The sequence below is a fragment of the Liolophura sinensis genome, chromosome 7 (assembly GCF_032854445.1).
Source record: "Liolophura sinensis isolate JHLJ2023 chromosome 7, CUHK_Ljap_v2, whole genome shotgun sequence".
Lineage (NCBI taxonomy): Eukaryota > Metazoa > Mollusca > Polyplacophora > Chitonida > Chitonidae > Liolophura > Liolophura sinensis.
This window is the reverse complement of record NC_088301.1, coordinates 8,048,433-8,074,737: the sequence shown is the minus strand read 5'-3', so window position 1 is coordinate 8,074,737 and position 26,305 is coordinate 8,048,433. Positions and strand designations below refer to the sequence as shown.

General features: G+C 39.2%; 2 protein-coding genes across 2 annotated transcripts in view; one reads left to right on the top strand and one right to left on the bottom strand.

Moving 5' to 3' along the window:
• Positions 1-537, top strand: part of LOC135470607 (uncharacterized) — a 5,470-nt gene extending 4,933 nt beyond the window's left edge. Inside the window, exon 9 of the mRNA XM_064749644.1 lies at positions 523-537. Within this exon, the coding sequence (XP_064605714.1) occupies positions 523-537 (15 nt within the window). The remainder of the gene's footprint in view (positions 1-522) is intronic.
• A 1,641-nt stretch (positions 538-2,178) lies between these two features.
• LOC135470606 (NADPH oxidase 5-like) lies at positions 2,179-26,305 on the bottom strand. Its single transcript, XM_064749643.1, is given in 20 exon segments — positions 2,179-2,502; positions 3,607-3,788; positions 3,791-3,872; positions 6,084-6,205; positions 6,208-6,277; positions 7,599-7,855; positions 8,572-8,704; positions 9,123-9,311; positions 10,730-10,791; positions 10,794-10,838; positions 10,841-10,900; positions 12,588-12,776; positions 13,801-14,018; positions 16,777-16,987; positions 19,244-19,394; positions 20,731-20,845; positions 21,144-21,235; positions 21,709-21,826; positions 22,892-22,986; positions 26,165-26,305. Coding segments are annotated over 20 exon segments (2,664 nt in total). The 3' UTR covers positions 2,179-2,370.

The window sequence follows — 26,305 nt, the reverse complement described above, 5'->3', positions numbered from 1 at the left end:
CTGTCAAGTACAGAAATATAGTTTTGCTAAAATTAAACCGCGTTAATACAAAAAATCCGGTGGTGACACTGTACCTGAAGCTTTATTCTTGCAGCAAAGTGAAAACTAAATTACAAAGTGTAAGCGTAATAAAAAGTGACATAATCACAAAGACAAAAATCGTACACATTTGCTTAAAAAAGTACTTCGAGGGTACAGCAGTATGTTCTTGTTAAAAATGTTAACATAAAACTCTGGCGATGAACTACACTTGGAGCGTTTTGCTAATACGAAAATCACGAACTGTGCATAATGACAAAAAGTGGCGTAATTACAACGACAGACGTATAGAAAATAAAATGTACAAAATTCAAAAACATAGAAAGAAGATAAAAAAAATAACACTGACTTTGATTATAACATCCAAAATATGTTTAAAAATGATAACACTGAAATCTTGATTAAAGGTTACTGCTTTAATTGACATATAATTTTCGTTGAATACTGAACACGTTAATCCTAATTCTTTTTTGTTGTTTTTAGGAATCGAAAATCTAGGACACTGAAGCGGAACCCGGATCAAATTCGCGGATTTGACAAAGAACATTTCTCAGAGGGAGCCGGAATTTGAGAACCCAGCGTTTGACGCGTCGGAGATGAACCAGAAACCTAATTCGCATTACTTGAACATGTCACACTGAGGACTGATTTGAATGAGATTCGCAGAATAGCAGGGGTTTCATTTTCAGGCATAATTCTTTGTAATATGATTTACGGTTTGCTCCATCTAACGACAGAAACATTGTGCGGAAGAAATATTCGCTCCAAAATTCATAGAATATCATCATAACTGAATAGCAAAGCTTTAAATCATCACCAAGTTTAGCATCCAAGGGAAGAGAACCAATCCACCTAATGAAGCAGCTAAATCATGTGCCACGTGGCGTTGTATCACGTTTTATCTCAGTGGCCATGTACATAGTTACAAACTGTCAAACTGTGACATTCCGTAATCTATCATGTACATAGTTACAAACTGTCAAAACTGTGACATTCCGTAATCTATATATGTTGCTGGCGGCATATATAATGTTATAAAATGACTTTTATATGTAAATAACGTTTATTATACGTGTCTACCAATGATATGAATGTCTCCTCTATAGTATATCTAGTCACGCCCTCCATAATCACCTGTTCATTGCATATTTTATAATTCAAATTTTATTTATTAAAAACTGTAAATAATAAAATTTATATGTACACTATAGTTTTCTCGTCCTTGTTTTGTTTGCTTTTTTGCATTTTCTCTTTCCATAAACATGGAAAACGTTTTGGACATTCTGAGAATTTAAGTATTTATTAAGACAGACCCTAATCAATTAAGGCGTATACTTCTACAATGATTTGTGAACAGGTTAGACGACATCAAGTCAACCCATTGAAATGAGCGACGCGAAGCACGACCGGTATAGATTTTAGATTGGGATCTACTTACGACAAATCAATTTAAGGAAAATGAAAAATCGATATCCGACGATACAACGTCTAAATATTGATTCAATACTTGTGTGAAGTATAAGGCGTATTCGGTATATCGTGAATTTCTCGGAAGAATTAAGATTAAATCATTACTTACTATTACTGTCATCGCCATATATTATTAATTTAATTATTTATTACATTTTACAACACTGTGCTGAAGAAACAGGCTTGCCTGGAGTAAAAATTCACCAGGTAACTGACAAACCACCTGATTAAAAACAGCAGTCAAGCCTGCCAGAGCTGGATTCGAGCTTGCAACCTCATTGGTTTTGGGTAAATCCAATGCTACAGCAACAATGTTTAGTATGAAAACAGGCAACGAGACCTCGTTGTAGCAAACTGGTTTGTGTGCTTTGTAGATACCAGACAAAAGCATACATAACAAACAACATTTCCATAGCCGTGAGGACAGTAGGTTAATTAAATATTTTTCAAAATTCAAATTATCCAAGCTCAACAGGCTGAATACTGCCTTAAGATATACCTACATCTCAGAGTTGTCAGTATCTCAGAGCTGCTTACATCTCAGAGTTACCGCTTCCTCAGAACTACCTATATCTCAAGCTACTGACACTTATAAAATTCATTAAAATTTCTGGAAGGTTTGATACATTCATAATTATGATATTTTCCTGCATTGCGCGGTTTCGAAACCACGTTTCCGTGCATAATAATTTAGATGATACATCATAAAATGCAAGAAAAAGCAATAAATTCGGAGGCACTTTGGAAATCAACATTCTGGGAAGAAATTTCTTTAGCACTAATTACATTTCTGCTCTGCAAACAAATATACTGTAACAACCAGATTCAACTTGTTCCACGAGATCTAGAGTTATCTCCCCCTCAGAAATTTTCCGATTTAAATCCCAAGTGATACTCGCCACAGAGTTTCTTCAGAGTTTTCTCTAACCGAGGTGGTCCACAATAAAACACACACTTCCTGCCTTCAGAGGTCTTCAGTATGTTGTCAAACAAACTGAAATCAACGAAAAGATCTTTATTTCCGCCGTTTAAGGTTTAATTTCAACCATGACACATATTTATCAATATCAGGAACGTTAAGAATTTTTTAAATTGCTGCTTCAGTGAAAATCACATGTATGACAAACTCATTCAAAATTACGTAACTACACTTTTCATAACGGAAATGTATAAAAACGGCTATGAACTATTTTCGTGGCACGTACAAGCATTTTTAAAGCGTTTTTCTATTTGAGCCGAACATGCCCGAGGTCATCAGTCGAGTGTGGTATAAACCGAATGTCGTCACATGTAGATAGCTGACAGAGGCTACAGCTCTTCACATTGCAAATGGAGCACATACCTCATACTACTGCTTGTTTCTTTAACTTGTTGCCTGTATTCAGATATCTGTTCAGTCATACTCGGTCGCTACCTAAATTGCCTGCCGTCAGTGACACATAACACAACAAGCTGTGTACATCGATATATTATTGCAATGAAAATGCAATAAGAATACTTCACTCCATAAGCTTGTCTTCGACATGAAGAATTATTGCCCCTGGTGATGTCATAATTAAATTAGAAATTGTAGATAGGATAAGATAAGAATAATTTGGGTGTAGAGAATAATTTTGGGTATGGAGAATAATTTGGCTGTGGAGAATAATTTGGGTATGGAGAATAATTTGGGTATGGAGAATAATTTGGCTGTGGAGAATAATTTGGGTATGGAGAATAATTTGACTGTGGAGAATAATTTGGTATGGAGAATAATTTGGCTGTGGAGAATAATTTGGCTGTGGGGAATAATTTGGGTATGGAGAATAATTTGGCTGTGGAGAATAATTTGGCTGTGGAGAATAATTTGGGTATGGAGAATAATTTGGCTGTGGAGAATAATTTGGGTATGGAGAATAATTTGACTGTGGAGAATAATTTGGGTATGGAGAATACGTTCTCCATAATGGAGAATAGAGAGTAAAGTTGCTGACGAAATTCCTCTTTTCACGTAGACTATATTGCATTGTGAAAAAAACAGATGGACCTCAACAAACGTTGACGTTATACAACTGTCTAATAAATAAATAATAAATAAATAGGAAAAGCAGCTTGTACCTTCTTCCAGTTTGGTCTCCCAGGCTGTACTCTCGTTCGGAGACCACACAGTGGGTCACGAAACTCTTCCTGGTGACACAACTCCAGCGCCATCTGCAAGGCCACCGCCCGGATGTCACTTTGTCCCAATGCCGATGTAACATGCAAAAAATGTTGAGGAATTTTTCCTCCTCTCCTAGAAGAGCTTCTTCTTCCTCGAGTTCGCTTAAAGCATCCAGGAACCACTTCAAAGCGTCAAACGTTCTGGTTACCCAGATGAAGTCAACCTGCAAGATAAGCATCTCAGTAATAATCGGTTAATGAGAAAGACAACAAACAAGGCATTCTCAGAATACCGATAGCTTGCCTGATTTTTTTTGCACAATGTTCAATTCATGTGATATGTTCAAGAAACCAAAAACAGTAGAACTGATGATTACAACTGTAATACATGTCATACACAGATATTATTCTATTATTCTGATTAGGTGGTGTTAAGATCTTGCCTTTTAAATCAACAAGGTTCGACAGAATATGGCTGGAAAATTGCCGATTTGGCGTTAAGCCATAATCATTCATTCATTTTAAATCAACAAGAAAGGCCAAAATTATTAAACTGTAACAACTATGATTGTTTATCGTATACGTAAGTGTGTTAGGAGTGTTGTCCAGAGGATACAGATCGTTGTCTAGAGGATACGGTGTTTTGTCTAGAGGATACGAAGTGTTGTCCAGAGGATACAGATCATTGTCCAAGGGATACAGATCATTGTCCAGAGGATAAATATCATTTGTCCAGAGGACACACCTTTGTCCAGATCATACAGATCGTTGTCCAGAGGATTCACATCATTTGTCCAGAGGGTATGGAGTGTTGCCCAGAGGATACAGATCATTGTCCAGAGGATACAGATCATTGTCCATAGGATACAGAGTTTTTTCCAGAGGATACAGATAATTGTCGAGAGGATACGGAGTGTTGTCTAGGAGATACAGATCATTGTCCAGAGGATACAGGGTGTTGTCCAGAGGATACAGATCATAGGATATGGAGTGTTGTTCAGAGGATACAGATCATTCTCCAGAGGATATGGAGTGTTTTCCAGAAGATACAGATCATTGTCCAGAGGATATGGGAGTGTTGTCCAGAAGATACAGATCATTGTCCAGAGGATATGGAGTGTTGTTCAGAGGATACAGATCATTGTCCAGAGGATATGGAGTGTTGTCCAGAAGATACAGATCATTGTCCAGAGGATATGGAGTGTTGTTCAGAGGATACAGATCATTGTCCCAGAGGATATGGAGTGTTGTCCAGAAGATACAGATCATTGTCCAGAGGATACAGGGTGTTGTTCAGAGGATACAGATCATTGTCCAGAGGATACAGAGTGTTGTCCAGAGGGTACAGATCATTGTCCAGAGGATAAAGATCATTGTCCAGAAGATACAGATCATTGTCCAGAGGATAAAGATCATTGTCCAGAGGATACGGAGTGTTGTCCAGGGGATACAGAGTGCTGTTCAAGGGATACAAATTATTGTAAAGGAGGATACAGAGTGTTGTCCAGAGGATACAGATCATTGTACCGAATAAAGTGGTAAACACCAATGTAGGCCTATTACACGTCTCTATAGTTCCCTTATTTCCTGAAGGAGGGGTTGATTACATAATATATACTTAGTCTGGGAACGGCGGGTGGAACGGACGGACGCCGACCGCTACGACAATACGCTTTGGTCAGTACAGGTGCAAACTGAAAGATGCTTTGCACAACTTGAAAGTGACCATTGAACAGTTGTCTATCAAAGCGCAGCTGTGACACATATATTATTATCGACAACTTATACACTAGCATGGTACACGATTTCAATACTGATTTCAATACTGATTTCACTTCGTCGCACAGGACATACCCTTGGTCTTTCAAACATCTATGAAAACTTTTGACCGCTTCTCTCTGCATGATTACGGCCTAATTTCATACTTTATGTTCCTTGCATGTTCTTTGATGGTTTGCTGTTATTGCGCATTTTGTGAATTGGCCTTGCGATTATTGACCTGGAACATCCTTATGATTGACTAGTAAAAATTTGGTTAGTTTTAGAAGCTTCTATGTCTTAAAGTTGGAGCTGGTACATACTCAGTGTCGGGCGGACGAGCACCTGTCATTCCCAAAATTCATTTTTTAGATGCGGAGGGGTGAGGGGTGTGAGAGGGGACGGTGACATGTTAAAACCTTTAAGATTCAGACAGTCTAAAATGCATGTAATAATCTTTTTGTTAATCTATGAACACTGTATCAAAATGTATTTACTTACTAATTTAGTTATTCGATTGGCGTTTTACGCGTTTTCAAGATAATTAGTGTATAAAGCCTTTTCCCGAATTAAACCCAAGCACTGAGTTGGACTTTATAGGCCATATTAGTAGTATAACGCTATAAGTTCATCATATGTCGATCTTAGGCTTTTTGGACTTGTCCTTTTGTACTTACTCTCCTAGGTGTTCTAATGAAACTGTCCGCCCAGGAAACTCTCCACCAATGCTTACAGCTCGAACATATGGCACGCTGGAGCTTCCGTCTATATACCATGCTTTGCAGAATGCTGGCGAATGAGTAACACCAATGCCGGCTCCAATCAGAATAGCGTGATCCACGTCATACACCTCTGTAGATGGTGCACCAAAAGGGACCATCAATTTTTACCTATATATAAAATATACAAAATACAATAATATTAAATATGGGGTGGATGGTCTTCAGTGCTAATCGATGAGCCCGAATGTCGAATGTTGCCAGGAGAATACGGAATATTGTTGGGGGGAATCGGAATATTGTCGGCGGATACAGAGTATTGTCCAGAAGAGCTTCCCACTAATGCGGTCCAGGTTTCCTCTCCGGCCGTAAGTGGAAATGTCTCGGATGGTCGGTTGTTTCCCTCGGTCTCTGCCCATCGTCCAAAGGATACGGAATGTTGTCAAAAGGATATGGAGTGTTGTTCAGAGGAAATCGAGGATTTAAATCAATAAAAAGCACTATCGAAAGAAACCCAAGTGTGGCCTTTACGAAACCGATTATTGTTCATGAGGAAATAAAGTATTTTATGAAGAAATCAAGAGTTTTATGATTTATTTATTTATTTCATTGGTATTTTACGCCGTACTCAGGAATATTTCACTTATAAGACGGCGGTCACCATTATGGTGGAAGGAAACCAGGCAGAGCCCGAAGGAAACCCACGACCATCCGCAGATTGCTGGCAGACTTTCCCACTTACGGCCGGAGTGGAAGTCAGCAGGAGCTGGATTGGAACTCACAGCGATCGAATTGGTGAGCGGCTCCTTGGCCATTAGGCTGCGCTAACGCGCTAACCAACAGCGCGAGGGAGCCCCCCCAGCCCCTTGCCTCAAGTGTTTTATGAGAAAATCAAGTATTTGATAAGCAAACCGGTTATTGTCCGAAGGAAACCGAGGAAATCAACACCATGTGGAATACATAATCGAGCACTGCCAAGAAATGGAAAAACTCTAAATAAGGATGGAATGAAAAGGAAGAAACATTGTCAATGAAAATATCAGCACTGCCAAAAAATATGGAAGAGAAAACCGGGTACTCGGAGAAAACCTCTGCCGAAAGAATGGTGAAAACGTTGAAATAAACGGAGAATACCGAACGCGAGCAGGAGACCCGTCAATAAATGACACACGTGGGGCGTCGTTTCATGGAGAAAAAGCCAGTGTAATAACCTTTGTGATATCCTACAAGTCTGAACCTACCTTGAGTTTTTTTTCAGGATAGCAGTCGTTTAACGCTTGGGGTTTAGCGAAGTATTTATTGGGGTGAAGTCTTGAGAGCAGGAGAGATGCAGGTGGATCCCTCTTTACAGTGGATGGAAGTGGGGTTATATCCGTGTTGAACCGCCCCGTCGGTTTGTGTGACCACAGAAGGCTCCCTTTGTATAGTAGACTCTATGGGGTAAACTGCAGAGCATCGCTGGGGGGAATCCACCTGGCTTTCCACATGCTCTTCTTCCTTTGATTCCTGGTTCATCTGCTGTCCTAGTTCGAACGCATCGTTTGAGTAACCGAACGGAGAAGGGTTGTCTCCCCTGAATTTATTTTCACTGAGCATCCAATGGGGCCATGTCCTGACATCGAGTTCGTCTTCAATTTGTTCAATACGAACGCCTGAACACATGGTTTCTCCTAAAGATCTCAGTCTGCTAGTCCAATCGCCCTTGACTTCTACGTGTAAAGTGAGAAAGTCTGCAGCAGAGTTGTTGAAAGTATTTTATCACAAATTAGCTGGAGTAAGAAATACACAGGGGGTTGGACATGATTGTTACAGTGATTCGACTGGTGATGTAGACTATGCTCAAGAATAGTTAACATATCTGGATGGTGAACTCCAGGTGCCCGATCTAAAGGTAGCACAATCTGGGTTTGAAACGGCATTCTAACTCTTGGAGCCTTTGTGAATATGAACGGGTACAGCATAAAGAGTAAAACCAAAGCAGTGACGACAGTGTGATGGTTGACAAATGGTCGCGCGTAATAGGTGAAATACGCCCTCTTGTCAATTCACCTAAGATAGGGTTTTATTCTAACACTATGTCTGACGAGAATTCGGCATAAAAATTACAATGATGTTAAATGCAGTATTTTAGATGATGAACTAGATTCATTCAAAATGCTATGTTGCTTTGTTAGAACTGCGACCTCCACAGGGTTTCTAAGGTTGTGATCAGCCAACATACTGGCTACCATTTGCGGGAGAGTTCGTCAGTAAGTTACCACAAGTCGGTGGTTTATTCAGAGCATTCGGGTTCATCCATTAACAAAACTGACTAATACTGTTTAAATGAAAATTATGTGCATGACGTTAAACATTAATCAACTATATAGATTCGCCATGGAAGATCAATAAAACTTATAGCTGTACATGAGGTGTGACTATTATCAACCTCGATTAAGAAGAATACCTGTTTGTTCTGGAGCACTGCTGATAGTGAAGGGATGCCATTCAAATTTCGCAATCGCCTCTATATTGATGAGAATATATTCCCCAGCATTGAACTTGAAGCGTGGAGGACGTTCAATGATAATTTCGGATACCTAATTGTAGAAAAAGCATCAAATCTTTCAGATATTTTCTTTGCATGGTTCTAAGGGTTACTATAATGGAATAGAAACTCGTAGTGTATAACACAGAGTTTGTTACAGTTTTGTGAGTTTCAAGTATGGGTATTTGTTACCTTGCTACTGCATTCATGTCACAATCACGTTATAAATTAACATTTGCTCAATGAAGGATCTGTATTATACATACACTTTCCTTCAGTTTTTATTTACTTTATTTTTTATTCGTTCACTCATTTATCCCTGAAACTACAAAACAGAATGCGGGCTAAATTTATATTACATTATATTAATTTTTATTTTATTAGGACTTTGCTCTATTTTCAAATATTCTTAACGCTAATGTTATCTAAATCTGGCGCAAAAAGGTGCCTGTTCTTCGCGTCTGCCTTACCTTGGAATCTACCGATTGTATACTGCGTATGCAGGCGTCTGTCCTGTCGTGACTGTGGCAATGACGCCAGAGCTTCTCTAGCAGGTACACTGTAGGCCGGGGTCCTATCAACCATTTCCAGAAGTTAGAGGCGTGAATCACCAGGACAGCCCACCAGCCAATGAATAACCAGTGACTCCAGTAGAAAACCTGAGTGATTTGACATGATTTATTTCACTTGTTTAACTTGTGTTTACAGTTGCACTCCAGAAGATGTCCGTCGGTTATACCGGTGAAGGGAAATTGAGTGCGCGGGATAAACCACGGACTTTGACGAGTAACTGACGAACATTCCCACGCTTGACTTACAGATATGCAGTGCATGCTGGTGAAAAACATTTGGTTTTCAACGAAAGCGGACTGAATAAACTTCCACACGAGACATACTAGAAAGCTGACTGAATAAACTTCCACACTAGCCATACTAGAAAGCTGACTGAATAAACTTCCACACTAGCCATACTAGAAAGCTGACTGAATAAATAGTGTTTATGAGTTCAGTGTCATTGTAAATAGATTGCACATTCTGGAAATATGTACCAGAGTTGTAATCATATTTACGATCAATCCATCCAGAATTTTCTTTTACCTTAGTCTATAAATATAAGAGACAGAGTTGGGAAGCTCGAAGACATTCATTCCGTTTTAAGTAGTCTGCCATTAAAGCATCCGTTATATAGCGTGGACATACCGCTGCACGTGCAGTGTTGTTTCTATATCCATTTCAATATGGCACTAAGCACCAAGAAATTAATTGTCGACTACACATGCTAATTTGCAGTCACGTCATAAAAACATGTTCATTATAAGTAACTTTCATTATAAGCAACGTTCATTATAAGAAACGTTTACGTGAGGCAACGTCATGTGAGACAAGCACAGCAAACAGCTTCAGCACTAATCTCTAACTAAACCTACTTTTGAACATATTTAATTTATTTATTTGATTGGTGTTTTACGTCGTACTCAGGGATATTTCACTTATATGACGGCGGCCAGCATTATGGTGGGAGGAAACCGGGCAGAGTCCGGGGGAACCCATGACCATCCACAGGTTGCTGGCAGACCTTCCCACGTACGGCCAGAGAAGAAGCCAGCATGAGCTGGGCTTGAGCTCATAGCGAGTTGCAATGGTGAGTAGGCTCCTGGGTCATTACGCTGAGTTAACGCGCTACCCAACTGAGCCACGGAGGCCCCTGAACATATTGAAAATTTAACATACATTCTTTCACGCATTTACATAATACATAAGGCAGAAATTTTAGATTCGGTTGTTCAAATGTAGATAGCCCTTTGTACATACATAAAAGCATTTATACATATTTTAAAAGTATTTGTAATTATGTTCAAAAACTTTGTACACACGTAAAATAAAAGTCTTTTTGCACAAAGGTACGAAAGACTTCCATACATGCATAAAAGAATTTTCCTTTTATATAATACACGTGTATTTCACATGTGTATTGTAAAGAATTGGACATATGTACAATTCTTTTGCACCAATGTATAATTAGTAAATAAGGCTGGCCACAGACTAGGATTACGTGCGCCAATAAGGGACCACCTACCTGGAAATAGCCTCGTCTTCGCAGACATATCACGGAGGGACCGACAATGGCTGCTAGTACTGCGACAAGACCCAACCAGTTATAAAGGCGGATCCTCCCACCCATCCCACCCGGGGCGCAGGGTGAACATAACCTCTACCCAAGTAGCATTCGTCTCTCTCGTCGTGATTTCTGACAAAACAAAATAAAAGTATGGTAACATAATGAAAGGACAAATACAAAAATAATTCTGATAAATCCGACGTCTTCCTTCTAAATAATTTACATTTAACTTTCTATACATGAATGTTTTCCGGTATTTCAAAAATTGTGGCAAGTCTTATGAATGCAAAAAATTATTCTTGATACTTTCGGAACTACAAACAATGAATTGGAATGAATATTTTAGTAATCGCTGACCGAGTGTTTTATTCAATGAACATTGTATTATGGCAGATATCGAAATCGTCAACATCCTGCAGAACCATGCTGTGAGGCCATTTAATAACATGCAAACAGTTCAACTTTTACAAAGTCGAGAGTTTACCGACAAACGACGAGACAGACGAACAGACGGATGTCTAGATTGGACTAACGATTAGCCCTGAAATGGGGTCATTTACATATCTTCTGGTTTACATGCTATATGTGTTAATAAGCCTTCCATAAAATGTAACCCCAATGACCTTCAAAAATACGTCAGGGTTGGTGAAAATGAATGGTGTTCTTCCTAAAACTAACATGTAAGTGTGGTGTAAATTTAATGAATTTAGGATAAACTGTTCAAGATATATCGGATTAACAGGCCTCTTTTAAAAAAACAAAAATGACCCCTATGACCTTCAAATATAGATCAAGGTCGCTGAAAATCTATGAGGTTCTTTTTCATGGTAAAGTGTAAGGTTAGTGTAAGTTTAATGAACTTCGGGTAAACTCTTCAGGAGACAGAGTGTTTAAGGAGAAGAAAACCAAAAAATGATGCCAAAATCAGATGAAAGGGCGTCAAAACTTATTTCCAAATATGATCTTTAATATTTTTTTTATTTCTTTTTTCAAGAGAAAAGGGTGTTTGAAAATATTTTTATATTGTGGGTATTTGGGACCAACGTTTGGTATTTATCGTTGTTGCATAATAATGTTCTTAATAATGATGTGATGCTTGTCTAATAAATTTGTTTGAATGTAAATTTGTTGTATATATTGAGACATATGCTGTTAGGGTATCGGTATAATACCGATTCCTGATAACGAGCCTAACCTGGTTCAAACAGAGTAACACTCTGAAACACTCAAATGCTTGGTTCAACAATTTAATACATCAAAAAGGGAAATAATGATTTAAACTACAAACAGCAATGCACAAGATAAATGGCGGCGGCGGCGTACTCGTATGTACAAATACTTCAGACCTGAGTTACGTCAAAAACATCTTATAGCTCTCCAAATATCACTGTCGTATCACTGTCTATCTCTCTTCTTAACTGTCACTGATTCTCTCCAAGCCTACAAATCTGCCCCCATTATATATTGTCATCGAAGCTTCGAGAAAAAAACGAAGAAAAAACATAAACAAGGTCACTTTCCAGAAACAATGGTCAATCGAAACTGTTTGGCTAGATGTACTATATTTAGACTACCCAGCTGCGACTGAAATGAACACGTCACGTGAGTAAGCCCGCGCTACGAAATGTACAACTATAAACACACAATGTATTGTTACATGACAATGCATTTAACCTAAATTATGATGATATTTATGAACATATTAAAACAGGGGTCGGGGGAGGGGCAAATCGTACTACCGATCTGGTCTGTGTTTGATGGTCTTCCATTTGACCTATACTGGATGATAGTGTTTTCTTTGTCCTTTACTTCTCACCTGCATTAGCCACGTGCATGGCGGTGTGGACCAAACCGAAGACCACGATGACTGCCCCGCAGATTTTGTGAGCACCGATGGCGTGATCCAGAGGCAGGTACTTTCTCATCATCGTCGACTTCAGGTACGTGATAATGTTTCTATACATCAACACGACGATGAAGGCCGAGTTGAAATTCAGACACTGCCCTGGAACCGAGTGCATAAGCGAACTGCTAGATTTATTTTGTCTTAGGCATGCGTTACTATATTATTAAGATGTACAGCATGGAGAGAAAAACAAGAGCAGCGACGACAGTGCGGTAGTTGGCAAATGGCCACACTTAATTAACCGGTGAAAAACGGCCTCGTGTCAATTTACCTCAGTTAGGGTTTTATTCTAACTTTTCATGTAAATGCATAAACAGTAGCAAAGTACACGCCCCCTGGCAAAAATGACTTAAGCAGAATTAGGTTTAAAAAAATGCAGTGATGCCAGCTGCAATTGATTAGACGCCACTGCTTTAGAAATATTCAAAATGCTGTGTTGTCATCGCATTTCACACACAATAACATTAATCGCCGTCATATAACAGCGTATCAGCGTATTATTATCATCATCATTATCACCATTATTGTTAGTTCTCAAAATGGACTTCTAAGGGGAATGTTCATTTTCTTTACTCCTAACAATAGCGAACACACTGAATCTTCAGCCCGTGAGGTACATGGTGTGATGAAACGGCGTTAGAAGAACGAAAATTAAAAACTATATCTGAAACTATGTTTGGTTTTTGGCGGTGACGTTTAGTTAACCTTTTCTATTTATATTATTATTAAAATTTGTAAGATGTGTTTGATTTTTTTGTCATTTTTCACTTATATCAGATGTATTAGATCATGGACATCTACAAAATGTTCTGTCCCATGCCTGAGATTGCCACCCCACCGCAAGGGGATCTTAGGTGGCACCTTGTATCTTACAACTTTGTCATGCCACGTATCTTTATAATACTTACGGGATGGATTCTTGTAAAGTTTACTAGTGCTATTTGTACCCCTGCACGTTTACTAGTATTTAGTATTACGATGTTCAGAAAGAAGCAAAATTCCACCATAGAATCTAAACATTTGCATTATATTCTGGCAAAAAAAAATCAAAAAGGAAGTGAAAATAAGAGCGACATGTCTTGTTTCACTTGAAGTATACTTTGTTCTTACAATTTGAACTCACCAGCCCCACGAGCCAATACAACAAATATGTTATGGTTGTCCCAGTACCGATGAGCAGCCGTCACGAATAAGGTCACATTTACTGCAGTAAAAAGGCACCAAAACACGATGAAATTTCGGTAATTGCTGATCAAAGACATCTTCCTGGCGAGATTACGCTGTATCCGATCTCTTGATAATAGACTTTTCCGTTGTTCAGAGCGAAGACAGTTTGCAAAGCTGAAAACACAATGAAGTATACAGCACAAAAATATAGTTCATTGGTGCTGTTGTCAAGATAATTACCTTTCCATGTGGGAAAGCAGGAAAGCAGGAAAATAGGGGGGTAGGTGGGTGGAGAAAAACAGGTAGGTGGGTGGAAGAAAATAGGTACATGCAGATGGGTGGAGGAAACCAGGTAAAGCAGTTAGGTTGGTGGATGAAAACAGGTACATGCAGATGGGTGGAGGAAACCAGGTAGTGGGAGGGATAAAGCAGATAAGTGGGAAGAGAAAATTAGGTTGGTATGAGCAAAACAGGTAGACGTAAATGGGTGGAGGAAAGCAGAAAAGTGACCGGAGAAAAACAGGTCGGTCGTTGGAGGAAATCAGGAGGGTGGGTGGAGAATAACAGGAAGGTGAGTGGAGGAAAACAGGAAGGTGATTGGAGGAAAACAGGAAGGTGGGTGGAGAGAAGCAGGAAGGTGGGTGGAGAGAAGCAGGAGAGTGGGTGGGTGGTAGGAAAACAAGTAGGTGGGTGGAGGAAAGCAGGAAGGTGGGTGGAGAGAAGCAGGAGGGTGGGTGAGGGAAAACAAGTAGGTGGGTGGAGGAGAGCGGGTAGGTGGGTGCAGGAAAGCAGGAAGGTGGGTGGCGGGAAGCAGGAAGGTGGGTGGCGGGAAGCAGGAATGGTGGATTTGTGTCTGTGTATAGGAAAACAGTGGGTGGGTGGAGGAAAACAGATAGGTGGGCGAAGGGAAGCAGATAGGTGGATGGAGGGAAGCAGGAAGGTGGGTGGAGTAAAACAGGTAGGAGGGTAGGAGGAAAAGAGGAGGGTGTGTAGAGGAAAAGAGGAGGGTGTGTAGAGGAAAACACGAGGACGGGTGGGCCAAACACCTTAACCACTTATGAAAGAGCTGTATGGCGCCCTCACTGTCTCAAATAAGTGAGTAAACAAGAGCTGCATGACGCCCTCACTGCCTCAAATAAGTGGATAAATAAGAGCTGTATGACGCCCTCACTGTCTCAGATAAGTGAATAAATAAGAGCTGTTTGACGCCCTCACTGTCTCAGATAAGTGAATAAATAAGAGCTGTATGACGCCCTCACTGCCTCAAGTAAGTGAATAAATAAAAGCTGTATGGTGCCTTCACGTTCTCAAATAAGTGAATAAATGAGAGCTGTATGGTGCTTTCACTTTCTCAAATAAGTGAATAAATAAAAGCTGGATGGCGCCCTCATTGGCTCAAGTGGATAAATAAGAGCTGAAGGCCATGGCACCCTCACTGTCTCCAATATCTGTAAAAGCTGGATGGCATCCTCACTTTCTTCAATATGTGTAAAAACTGGATGGTGCCCTAACTGTCTCAAGTGTATAAATAAGAGCTGAAGGCCATGATTGTCTCCAATATCTCTAAAAGCTGGATGGCACCCCCCATGTCTCAAATAACTGAACAGCTGTATGGTGCCCTCTCTAACTCAATAAATGAATAAATAAAATAATTTCAACATCAAACAGACATCACCGTAAAATAAATATCGTTTACTTTGCAACAATGTTACCAAAAACTATTTTAATAAGGTGCATATTGGTTTTCTAGACGGTATACCTTGAGCGCAAACCTCTGTACCATTTGTCCTCTCTATCCGCGCTTCACAATTGAACAATCCTGTAGACAATTCCTGCGTCCAGATACTGGTCAAAAAATGATCCCTAGTCCAGCGCTAATGTGTGCTTAAACTTCATTCAAAATCGTGTACAACTTGTTCGGTTAAGTTGTCATAGTGAACATAAAAAAGATGTCAGCGACAAAAAGACTCGGCGGCAATAATAATAATAATAATAATGATTGTTATTATTATTATTATCATTAATATTGATAATATTGATAATAATTATTATTAATAATAATAAGAATGTAGGTATACCACGAGAAGACATAGTTGGTAAACGATGCATGAAAAAGGAAATATTTCTAGAAGATTTAAACTGAAATGTTTATAAGAAATGCTATGGTCAAATACACATCGGGGCCTCCGTGGCTCAGTCGGTTAGCGCGCTAGCGCAGCGTAATGACCCAGGAGCCCCTCACCAATGCGGTCGCTGTGAGTTCAAGTCCAGCTTATGCTGGCTTCCTCTCCGGCCGTAAGTGGGAAGGTCTGCCAGCAACCTGCGGATGGTCGTGGGTTTCCCCCGAGATGTCCCCGGTTTCCACCCACCATAATGCTGGCCGCCGTCGTATAAGTGAAATATTCTTGAGTACGGCGTAAAACACCAATCAAATAAATAAATAAACAAATACACATCACAGTCTATATCCTACAGGTTTATAAGAGTGTTAAGTATTGTGCCAGCTACATACGTACATGTACTTGGGTACAAAAATTACTGCATAACTATACAGTTACTGGCGCATGAACTCTCACGTTTATGTTGAAACTGGAACATGGTTTAACATGCATCCCGTCGTCACGAGGAAATAAGAAGTTCTTTGGAGATCACTTAGCTCCGACCGATATGGAATACACTTTAGGAAAGTTCGTCAGTTATGCGCACAAACATAAGGCCGAAACATAAACTGGACAAACAATAAAAATCAATCGCAAATTATAATACATGGCTATTGGAAGAGAAAATCGATATTCGTATCCATCAAATTTAATTGGTGATAAAAGCCAAACTGTAAGAAGGAACTCAAATCATTTACGGCAAAGGTCAACCCATTGAGGGTAAAGGTCTTTTGAAGTGAAAGTCAATTTTTTTCAGACGGAGGCACACATACCTTATGGTGAGGTTCTCGGCTATTTTCGGGTACTGATTAAGAAACAGTTCAAACTCCGCCAAGGACACGTCCCCGCTCTTGTCTGTATCAAGTTGTTGAAATAGCACGTTGGTTAGTTTCCCAACGATGTCCTCTTTTCCTTCCAGGGAACTGTCGGCCAGACATCGCTCAAGAACAAGGGTCACTTCGTCGTAACTAAGACGCTCATCTCCTGCCAAGGTTGATGACGTTACCAGTTAACGAATATATATGGATTAAAACTGTTAAACAGATTGTGGTAATACAGTCGCTGATTATACTTTATACACCGAGTGAATTAAGAAAATTACTTTGCAAAATGATACTAAAAAAATAATAGAAGCGATTATCTCTTATTTTAGTTATTTTTAACAAACAAGTCTTTCTGCTGCTTTTTTTACAGTGACTATCCGAGATGTAATTCCAACCTCACTAGTTATTCCCTCTTAAATCTCACTAGTCTATCCGTCTTAAACCATATATCCCTTAATGATAACTAAGCACACATTTTAATGTATTTCATTGTTGTATATACACGTTCAGCGTATGCAAGACAAAACTGTTCAACAACCCCACTCTTCTCCTAAAAACTGAGAGGCGTGAAAGTACGTATGGCAAATGAATGCAAATCCATATAAGGTCAAGCAGTGTGGTCGAACGATTTCCACTGGGAGAATACAAATTGATTTTGATAACACCATTGCTGTTATGAGTTTTGTAGTTATTCAACTGGCACTTGTCAACATTCAACATTTTAACAAGTTCACAGCCCCATTAAACGTTGAGTTTCAGTCATTTTCAAAACTAATTGAAAATACATGCTTTCGTTCTAAAGTAAACATATCGATTTCCTGTTAAAAATTGACTAATATAATTGAAAGAAAAAAAAACAATCAATTCTACAATGACGCTGCACATTCTGACCTTGTACAACTTTCTGTCCATTCCACTTACGCATACATCCATTCATGCACAAGGACTGTGTTCAGCAGATGCGAATTGTTTGACTTTAATACTTTGACCACTTTATTTATTAGTCAGTGGCACGTATAATTCTGAAAAATTCTCCCCTGGGGACAGAGGTTAATGAGAGTTTTATTGTCTGAGAGATTAGCCATTTTGCTGAGAAATTACCTCCTCTCTATGCATGCTTAAATGCTGACCATTTCCACCTAAAATAGACTGAACCAAAGCTACAGAGTAAATTTGTTATTGTGAATACGAATTTAGGAAAACCATTGACGTAGTATTTGTGTTTTACAAGGGAACAATGGTCAACCTGATTTGGACACCAGTCGCAATTGCGCAGGAACGCCATGATTGTCATTCATGACACTGTTTATTCAATAATGAAAATATTTTGCTTATATGACGACGGCAAGAATTATGGGGAAAAGGAAAGACAGAGGAAAACCCAGGGACATCAGTAAGTTGCTGGCAGACCTTAAGACCGAAGAGAAAGCCAGTAAGAGTTGGACTTGAACTCACTGTAGCGGTCTTGATGAGAGGCTTGTAAGTCTTTGTGATGCACTAGCATGCTAACTACTCGACCACGTAACTTAAGCACATAAGCAGAAGTGACCGAAGTGTCGAGAGCTGGATTCGAGCACGCGGCCTCATACTGTATGTCCTCTTTCACACAAAAACTCGAGCTAATGGCACCGCCACACTTTCGCATTCTCACACAATCTCTCAAGCTAGTGGCACCATCACAATGTTTCCCTCTCACACAATCTCACAATCTAGTCGCACCACCACAATGTTTCCCTCTCACACAATCTCTCAAGCTAGTGGCACCATCACAATGTTTCCCTCTCACACAATCTCTCAAGCTAGTGGCACCATCACAATGTTTTCCTCTCACACAATCTCTCAAGATAGTGACACCATCACAATGTTTCCCTCTCACACAATCTCTCAAGCTAGTGGCACCACCACAATGTTTCCCTCTCACACAATCTCTCAAGCTAGTGGCACCACCACAATGTTTCCCTCTCACATGCAATACCTCCAGCTTCTTACACCCCAAACGACACTGCCACACAATTTCTCGAGCTAATGACAACCAAACACACAGCATCACACTTTTCCCGTCTCTCACACAACACGTCCAGCTACTGATACCCCAACAGACATCACAACACTTTGTCCTCCCCACACAATACATCAAGTTATTGACACCCCAACAGACACCAAAAAACCTTCCCTTCTATCACACCTCGAGGAAGTGATAACATTTTTTCTTCCTCTTTACTAAGACATAATGACACCAACACACCTTTACCTTCTCGCACACAAATACCAGGCGTTAATGACACCAACACACTTTTACCTTTTCTAGCACACATACTACCAGGAGCGAATGACGCCAACCTACCTTTACCTTCCCACACAGACTACCTCACACAATAATATGCATAATACAATATGAGTATAAAGCTGGTTTTACCGTCCACGTCGTACATGCGGAACAGCAGTAGTAGACGTTCTGTAGCCGAGCCTTGAGTTAGCACGTGTATCACTTGCATTAGTTCGGTGACGTCGACAGAGCCAGACTGGTCGTTGTCGACCACGGCAAACAAGCTGTCAGCGAATGAGGACTAGATAATCAAATGAAACATTGCAAAAGTGCGATATATAGAAAAAATACAAACATCAGAATTTCGACTGTTTAGCTCTACTGATAATATTCACGTACAAAAAATCAGATACTGTGCAGACTTCAAAACAAAAAGTCGCTAATGGGTCTGTTGTAGTTGATCTGGCAAGCTATGTATCGTTCACGGAATGATAATCCAAGGAAGGTCACCTAGGAAAAGTCAAATTAAAATAGATTTAACTGATGTAAATTCCTCATAAAGTATTGGCCTATTTAACTGCTGGGATCAGATCAAACCCGAATGCAGATAGCTATAGTCTGTGACTAAATCTTATTTTTGCAATTTATTGCAATTTATTGTCATATGTCATTTTATGTCCGTGATCTTTCACGTGACTGACAATACTGTTTCTATTCTCGTGTCAGTATATTGTCTAATTCGTTACTGACACTTTGTTACCTGCTCTGTTAACGCACCATTGGTGAGCATGAACAAAGTAAGATAAAATACAGACTGCATAAAGACTGTTTAAAAGAGGTGATGTGTACACCGATGACACCATCAACCCACAAGCAGGAATTTTCACGCGCATAACAAAAGTAAGCGTCTTACTGAATAAATAAAAGCGACAAAAAACAAAGAAAGATTTAACAAGAAAAACTACTGACCTGCTAGTGAGAATATAAAAGACATTTCACACGCTTGGAATAAAAGAAGAAGAAATCAAAAAATGTAAGTTTCCAATAAGATTATGTAGCTTTTTTTGTTAAAACAAAACAATACGGATGTAGTTCCTTTGTGAAGGTAATATCACCACATAAAATATTACAACAAAAGCATTAACCGGACTCCTGTGACCAGAACAGGCGCGCTAAAAAAGCATCAGTTTATTTGCCTGATTAGGGTTTAACGTCCCTTTCACAATTATTTTGGTCATACCACGACCATTTCTCTTTGAGGCAGGCCACACCAGGCACGCATTACTTGAACGAGGAGTGCCAAAATAACTAAACTAGACAATTAAATTCGGGTTTGAATCCCCGATCTACCGTTTAGGGCTATAAGATAGACGCCCCACCCACTACACATCCGCAACAGGTCCGAATTAAGCATCAGAACACATTTTAATATAAAGATACCATCAATTATTATTTTTTAGATTTTTTCTCTGAATTAAATGCAGTCTAATGTTTTGATTTTTTTCAGGGACAGAACTATAATGTCATTTTGATAATTATGATCAGGCTGATCTTGTATTCAAACCGATCTTTTATTTACCTGGATTATCAGATCAGGATAATCTTGTATTTAAGCTGATTTAAGTCACATCTCTTACCTTAGAAATATTTAAATAGGTCAAGAACTGCTCCTTTGAAATGTATCCATCTTCAGCAGCATTCTTTATAAACCACTTTTCGGCCCAAGAGTACCACTTGATATCTGTGTTTGTTCTGATCAAAATTATTTATGTACACAGTTAGTTAGCTGACTGGTGAAACCAAGGCATTCAGTTATACCAAACACAAATAGGAAACACCTGGCAAACCGGATTTCACTGGTTGTCCGAAAGTAGTACTTTTCTTCTCCATGAAATATGTCGCTTTTATTCAGTCTAAATAAAGTGACTGATAATTTTAGGATGTACGCTTACAAATTTATGTACCAGCTTAAAGCACTTTAGTTTCAGAAATACATTGTATTAAACTAATATCAAAGGTTCAACAATACCAAACATCATAACTGTATTACCTGGCAAGTTTGTCTATGCCCATCAGAAATTCTTTAACGTCTATTGCTCCACTGTCGTTCAGATCAAAAAAGAGAAACAGGCAATCCGACAGCTATCGAAGAAAATTAGTACTGTATTAGCAAATTTGAGACTCGTATGGGTGCAGATGCATCTCGGGTAGAATGACGCCAGAAATGAATAGCAGACGACAACAGACATTATAAGGAGAACATCGTCCCCAGGACGTTGTTGTTTAATTACAGCAGAAAGGCTATAGCAGAACTCGGATCATAACATAGATATGTAAATAATAAAATATTATTGAAATATTAAAACAATTATTATACTTCATTAATGACATACTGACCCCTGAACATGCACGCCATAAGAAGGGAAGATATCCAAATAAATTCATTTACCTTCAATATGATTGACGTTTTACGGCATTCAAAAAAAGAAAATTGATTCGTGTAATGCTTTCTCCTCCGTTAAGGGGCATCACTATGTTGTCGCACGCCCACAAACCGTACACTTGTTATTAAGACAAATAAACTTTTAATGTTTAAATATTTAATCATACATAACCTTGGCCTCAAGACACAATGGGATAAAGTCTGTCATGTTAACCTCCCCACCGGAGCCAGCTTTTAGGGCAAAGGCCAGGGTAATGTTACTGAACGCTTTATCAGACACGTTTCTTCCTCTGAAATTATCAAACAACAGCCATTCAAATTAAAACAGAACTATGATCACAGATCAGTCTTGTGTCAAACAAAACAGGTCAAACTCCGAGGATACATGTCAACGTGTGTCATTCTATATTTCGGCGTAGCTATGTTCTATGTAGCCATCTTTTGCTCTCTGAGCCGGAAGGTTTCTTTCTGCTGTACATTCTTGAAGATAGTAACGCCGAAATATAGCATGCCAAACATACTGACTTCAATATTCGGAGCTTACCTTGTTTTGCTTTACCTAACCTGTTGACCTGATATCTAGGGCTCTGATCTTAGAATATATATATATATATATATATATGTATGTATGTATGTGTGTGTGTGTGTGTGTGTGTGTGTGTGTGTGTGTGTGTGTGTGTGTGTGTGTGTGTGTGTGTGTGTACATTTCATGATTGTTGTTCATCGCCACACTCAGACAGTGTACATATACCGTGTTTTCTTGTGGCAGGGCGAGTCAATGCCACGACCCAGTCACATTAAACTGCCACGGAGCAGACCAACCAGTCCTGTTTCCTGGCTCTAACATCTGTGCTGAGCGCAAAGTGTAGCATTAACAGTACCATTTTTAAATACCATTTTTTGGTATTTCCGGGGTTATTTCCAAGTTTCCCGATTTCAACGCAGACGCACGAACGACCGAGGCGGTCGACCTATGTTGACCAATCCTGTATATACTCAAGTTTATTGGTGATCTAACCAATGACAAGCAGGCCTACCAATACAGGCGTGAAATGGCAATTCATCATTGGAATTCTTTGCAAATATACAGCTGGTCCTCTTCAAACTTACAGATCGTCGTCATATGACTGAAAAATTGTTGAGTACGACGTTAAACCCCAAGCACTCACTCAAACTTACAGATACAAACGTTTATTAATGTTCTCTTATTCAACGCCGTGCACAATATCTATACATACGTGAAATGACATAACTCAGCATTTAATTTGGAGTTAGATGCATATATTTGTGTATATAGCGAGATATTGCCGGTATATCATAATTAAAACATTTATCAGTTTTACTGAGGATCCTACCTGCCTAGACGGAGAAGACCACCCACGAACTCCTGATAACACAATGTGCCACTCTCGTCGTTGTCCATCAGTTGGAAAAAATGCACTAGGAATTCCTACAACACCACGGACACAGCCATCTTCAAAGCAGCCAAGGTTTTCTAACAAGTGAAGACGTTCTCACCAAAACAGGCGTTATCACTAAAAGGGAGCCTGCTTCACAACGCAATTCTCACAATAAAGGGATTCTCACCCGAAACAATGTTCTCGCTTGTGATTACCCGTACACAAGTAAAGGCGTTTACACCAGTAATAAAGTAACAAAGTTCACACCGGTACAGACGTTCTCAACCGTGAAAACGTTCTAACAAGCACAGGCATTCTCATCAGTGAAGATGTTCTTACGTAACAGTATGTTCACATAAACGGCTTTACACCGGTAAAATCGTTTTCACCATTGAAGGCATTCACATCAATAAAGGCATTCACATCAATAAAGGCATTCACACCAATAAACGTGTTCACACCAGTAAATATGTTCACACCAATAAAGCCATTCAAGTTGTTCAAACCAATGAAGGTGTTTACACCAGAAAACGCGTTTTCACCAGTAAGTGCGTTCTTACCATGCAGTAAATGCGTTCTTACCGAACAGTAAACGCGTTCTTACCGAACAGTAAACGCGTTCTTACCAGTAAAATGTCCTGCTGTTTGATGACATTCTGAGCCGTTAATGAGTTTTCAGCAACTATGATGTTATCACCAGCATAGATATACTACACAACCAACCCTTTCAAACGTCAGACCCTTCGTGTCACCAGTAAAGGTGTTAATATCATTGAAGGCATTCACACTAGTAAAGGAATTCACACTAGTAAAGGAATTCATACCAGTAAAGGAATTCATACCAGTAAAGGAATTCACACCAGTAAAGGAATTCACACCTATAAAATTCTTCACACCTGTAAAGATTACACCTGTTCACATTAGCAAAGACATTCTGTTTACACAAGTAAAGGCGTCGACACCAATAAAGAGGTTCACACTAGTAAAGGCGTTAACGCCAGGAAAAGGGTTCACACCAGTAAAGTGGTTCACACCAATCAACGCCTTGTCATCAATTAACGCGTTATTGTCAGTTTTTACTACAACCGACGAAATAAAAATGTCCTGATGTGACGTGAAGACTTTCTAAATAATTTCTAATCAGCGAAGGCGTTTTCACCAGTAATGATCTTCTTAATAATAAAGACATACTCATCGGTAAAGCTGTATTTTCATTCTTGAGTGATCAAAATATCTCCCAGAAGAACTAGACGATTAAATACATTTACCGTATAAGAACATTTCTACTTGTGATTTCTCTGCTCTCTAGACCACTATGCCTGACAATGATTTAATTGCAAATTAATTAATCATTATTTGTTTGGCTGTTTACTAAAACCGGTCACCGCTACATTAACATCAAAGGCCAGAAAGCCTTCTTCATTTCCACGAAAAAGAGAGATTACCTTATAGATGTAAATTTGAACGCAAACAGTAAAGGCTTTCGGATTAGCAAATGTGTTCACACCAGTAAAGGCGTTCACAACAGTAAAGGCGACCAAGAGAGGCGTTCACAACAGTTAAGGCTTTCACATTAGCAAATGGGTTCAAACCAGTAAGTGTATTGACACCGTTTACAACAGTTAGGGTGATCACGCCAATAAATGTGTTCATACTAGTAAAGGTGAACAGTAAAGGCGTCAAATCAGTAAATGCGTTGACACCAGTACATGCGCTGACACCAGTAAAAGCGTTTACAACAGTTAAGGCGTTCACGCCAGTAAATGCGTTCACGCTAGTAAAGACGAATAGTACAGGCGTTCACACTAGTAAAGGCGTTCACACTGGTAAAGGCGTTCACATCAGTAACTGCGTTCACACTAGTCAAGGTGAACAGTAAAGGGGTTCACACCAGTAAATGCGTTCACACCAGTAAAGGCGTTCACACCAGTAAGGTTTTTTTCTCCAGTAAAGTCTTTTTCACCAGTAAGGTCGTTCACACCCATCAAATACGTTCGCCTTATTATGGTGGGAGGAAACTAGACTAGAAACTCAAGATCACCCGCAGGTATCTGACAGACCTTCACATTTTCAAAGAATAAATTGTCAACACTAAAAAAACAACCTTCTTTTGTAAATTTTGTAAAGTTTCCCGAAATAGTTAGTTACGACCTGTGAATTTTAAGTTCACTGAAACAAATAAGTATATCAGGATATAATGATTACAAGGCGAGAAGAAATGACATAATTACCGTTCTGGAAATAATGGTTGAGCATTTGGAGATTTTTCAGTGACCATACTTCATGTAGGTTTTTAATTAAAGACGTCTCCCAGCTCCCCAGCCTTTGACTGTGTAATTGTTGCATTCAAGAGTTAGAGCTCCCAGGAAATTATGTACACTATCAGACAGCAGTTAGTAAAGGGTTAGTACAAGTGTTCTAAACTAAGAAAAACACAAACCACCACAAATATTTTGCAAGTAATTTGAGATTTAAATCTGGAATGGTCATCAAGTATCATATTTTGTATGTTATGATAAGGTATTTTTTCATTAATCTCTGCTTGATGACAGGTATGTTCTTATAACAGGACAATTCTGTCTTGTGTTAATTGGTCAGCTAAGTTAACTTGATATTTTATAGAAGTATGTATCGTAACTATTATTTTTTTAATTTCACATCAGCTCTTTCCTATTTTATTATTTGGTTTAGTGTTTATACATCTAGCTTCTTCCAAAAATTTTAAATATTACAATCACGTTGCACAAGACAACTAGATCAATAGATGACTAGCTAGTATAGGGCAGGCCGATGAAATCTGACGTTTAGTTTCTGTATACTTCCTCAACCTTTGTTTCCTGGGATGAACTACATGTACACAGTTGGTCAAGAGATGAACATTCTTTGCATATATAAATATCGAAACCCATAAACATTCAAATGTATTAATATTCAAATATATAAATATCAAAACATGGAAAGAATCGGTTGGTCCCACCGTGACAGTCTTTGTCGTTGACTCTGTTCCAGATGTCCACAGTGAAAAGCTCATTTTTCGGTAAACAGACGTCACTCTATCAGGTGACAGCACCCGAATCTTTACAATTCCTGATAAAGGTTACTGTCTTGTTTCAGATATGTCAGCTTGGCTACAAGTCAAATGGGATTTACTCCACTCGATCGTACTCAAAACCCAGCATGATGGGCTTGATCAGTGTCCTGCTTATCTATACAGTAAGAAGACTTTACCTTGTCCTGTCGCACGATCTTGGACAGAGCTTTCTTAGTGACACTTCCTTGGGCAAACGCTTTGACGAAAACAGTCCGAAACCAGGTCAAGGCTGACATAACAGTATCGGGCATCCTTGTTTGCTCGTTGGAGTCCGCCAT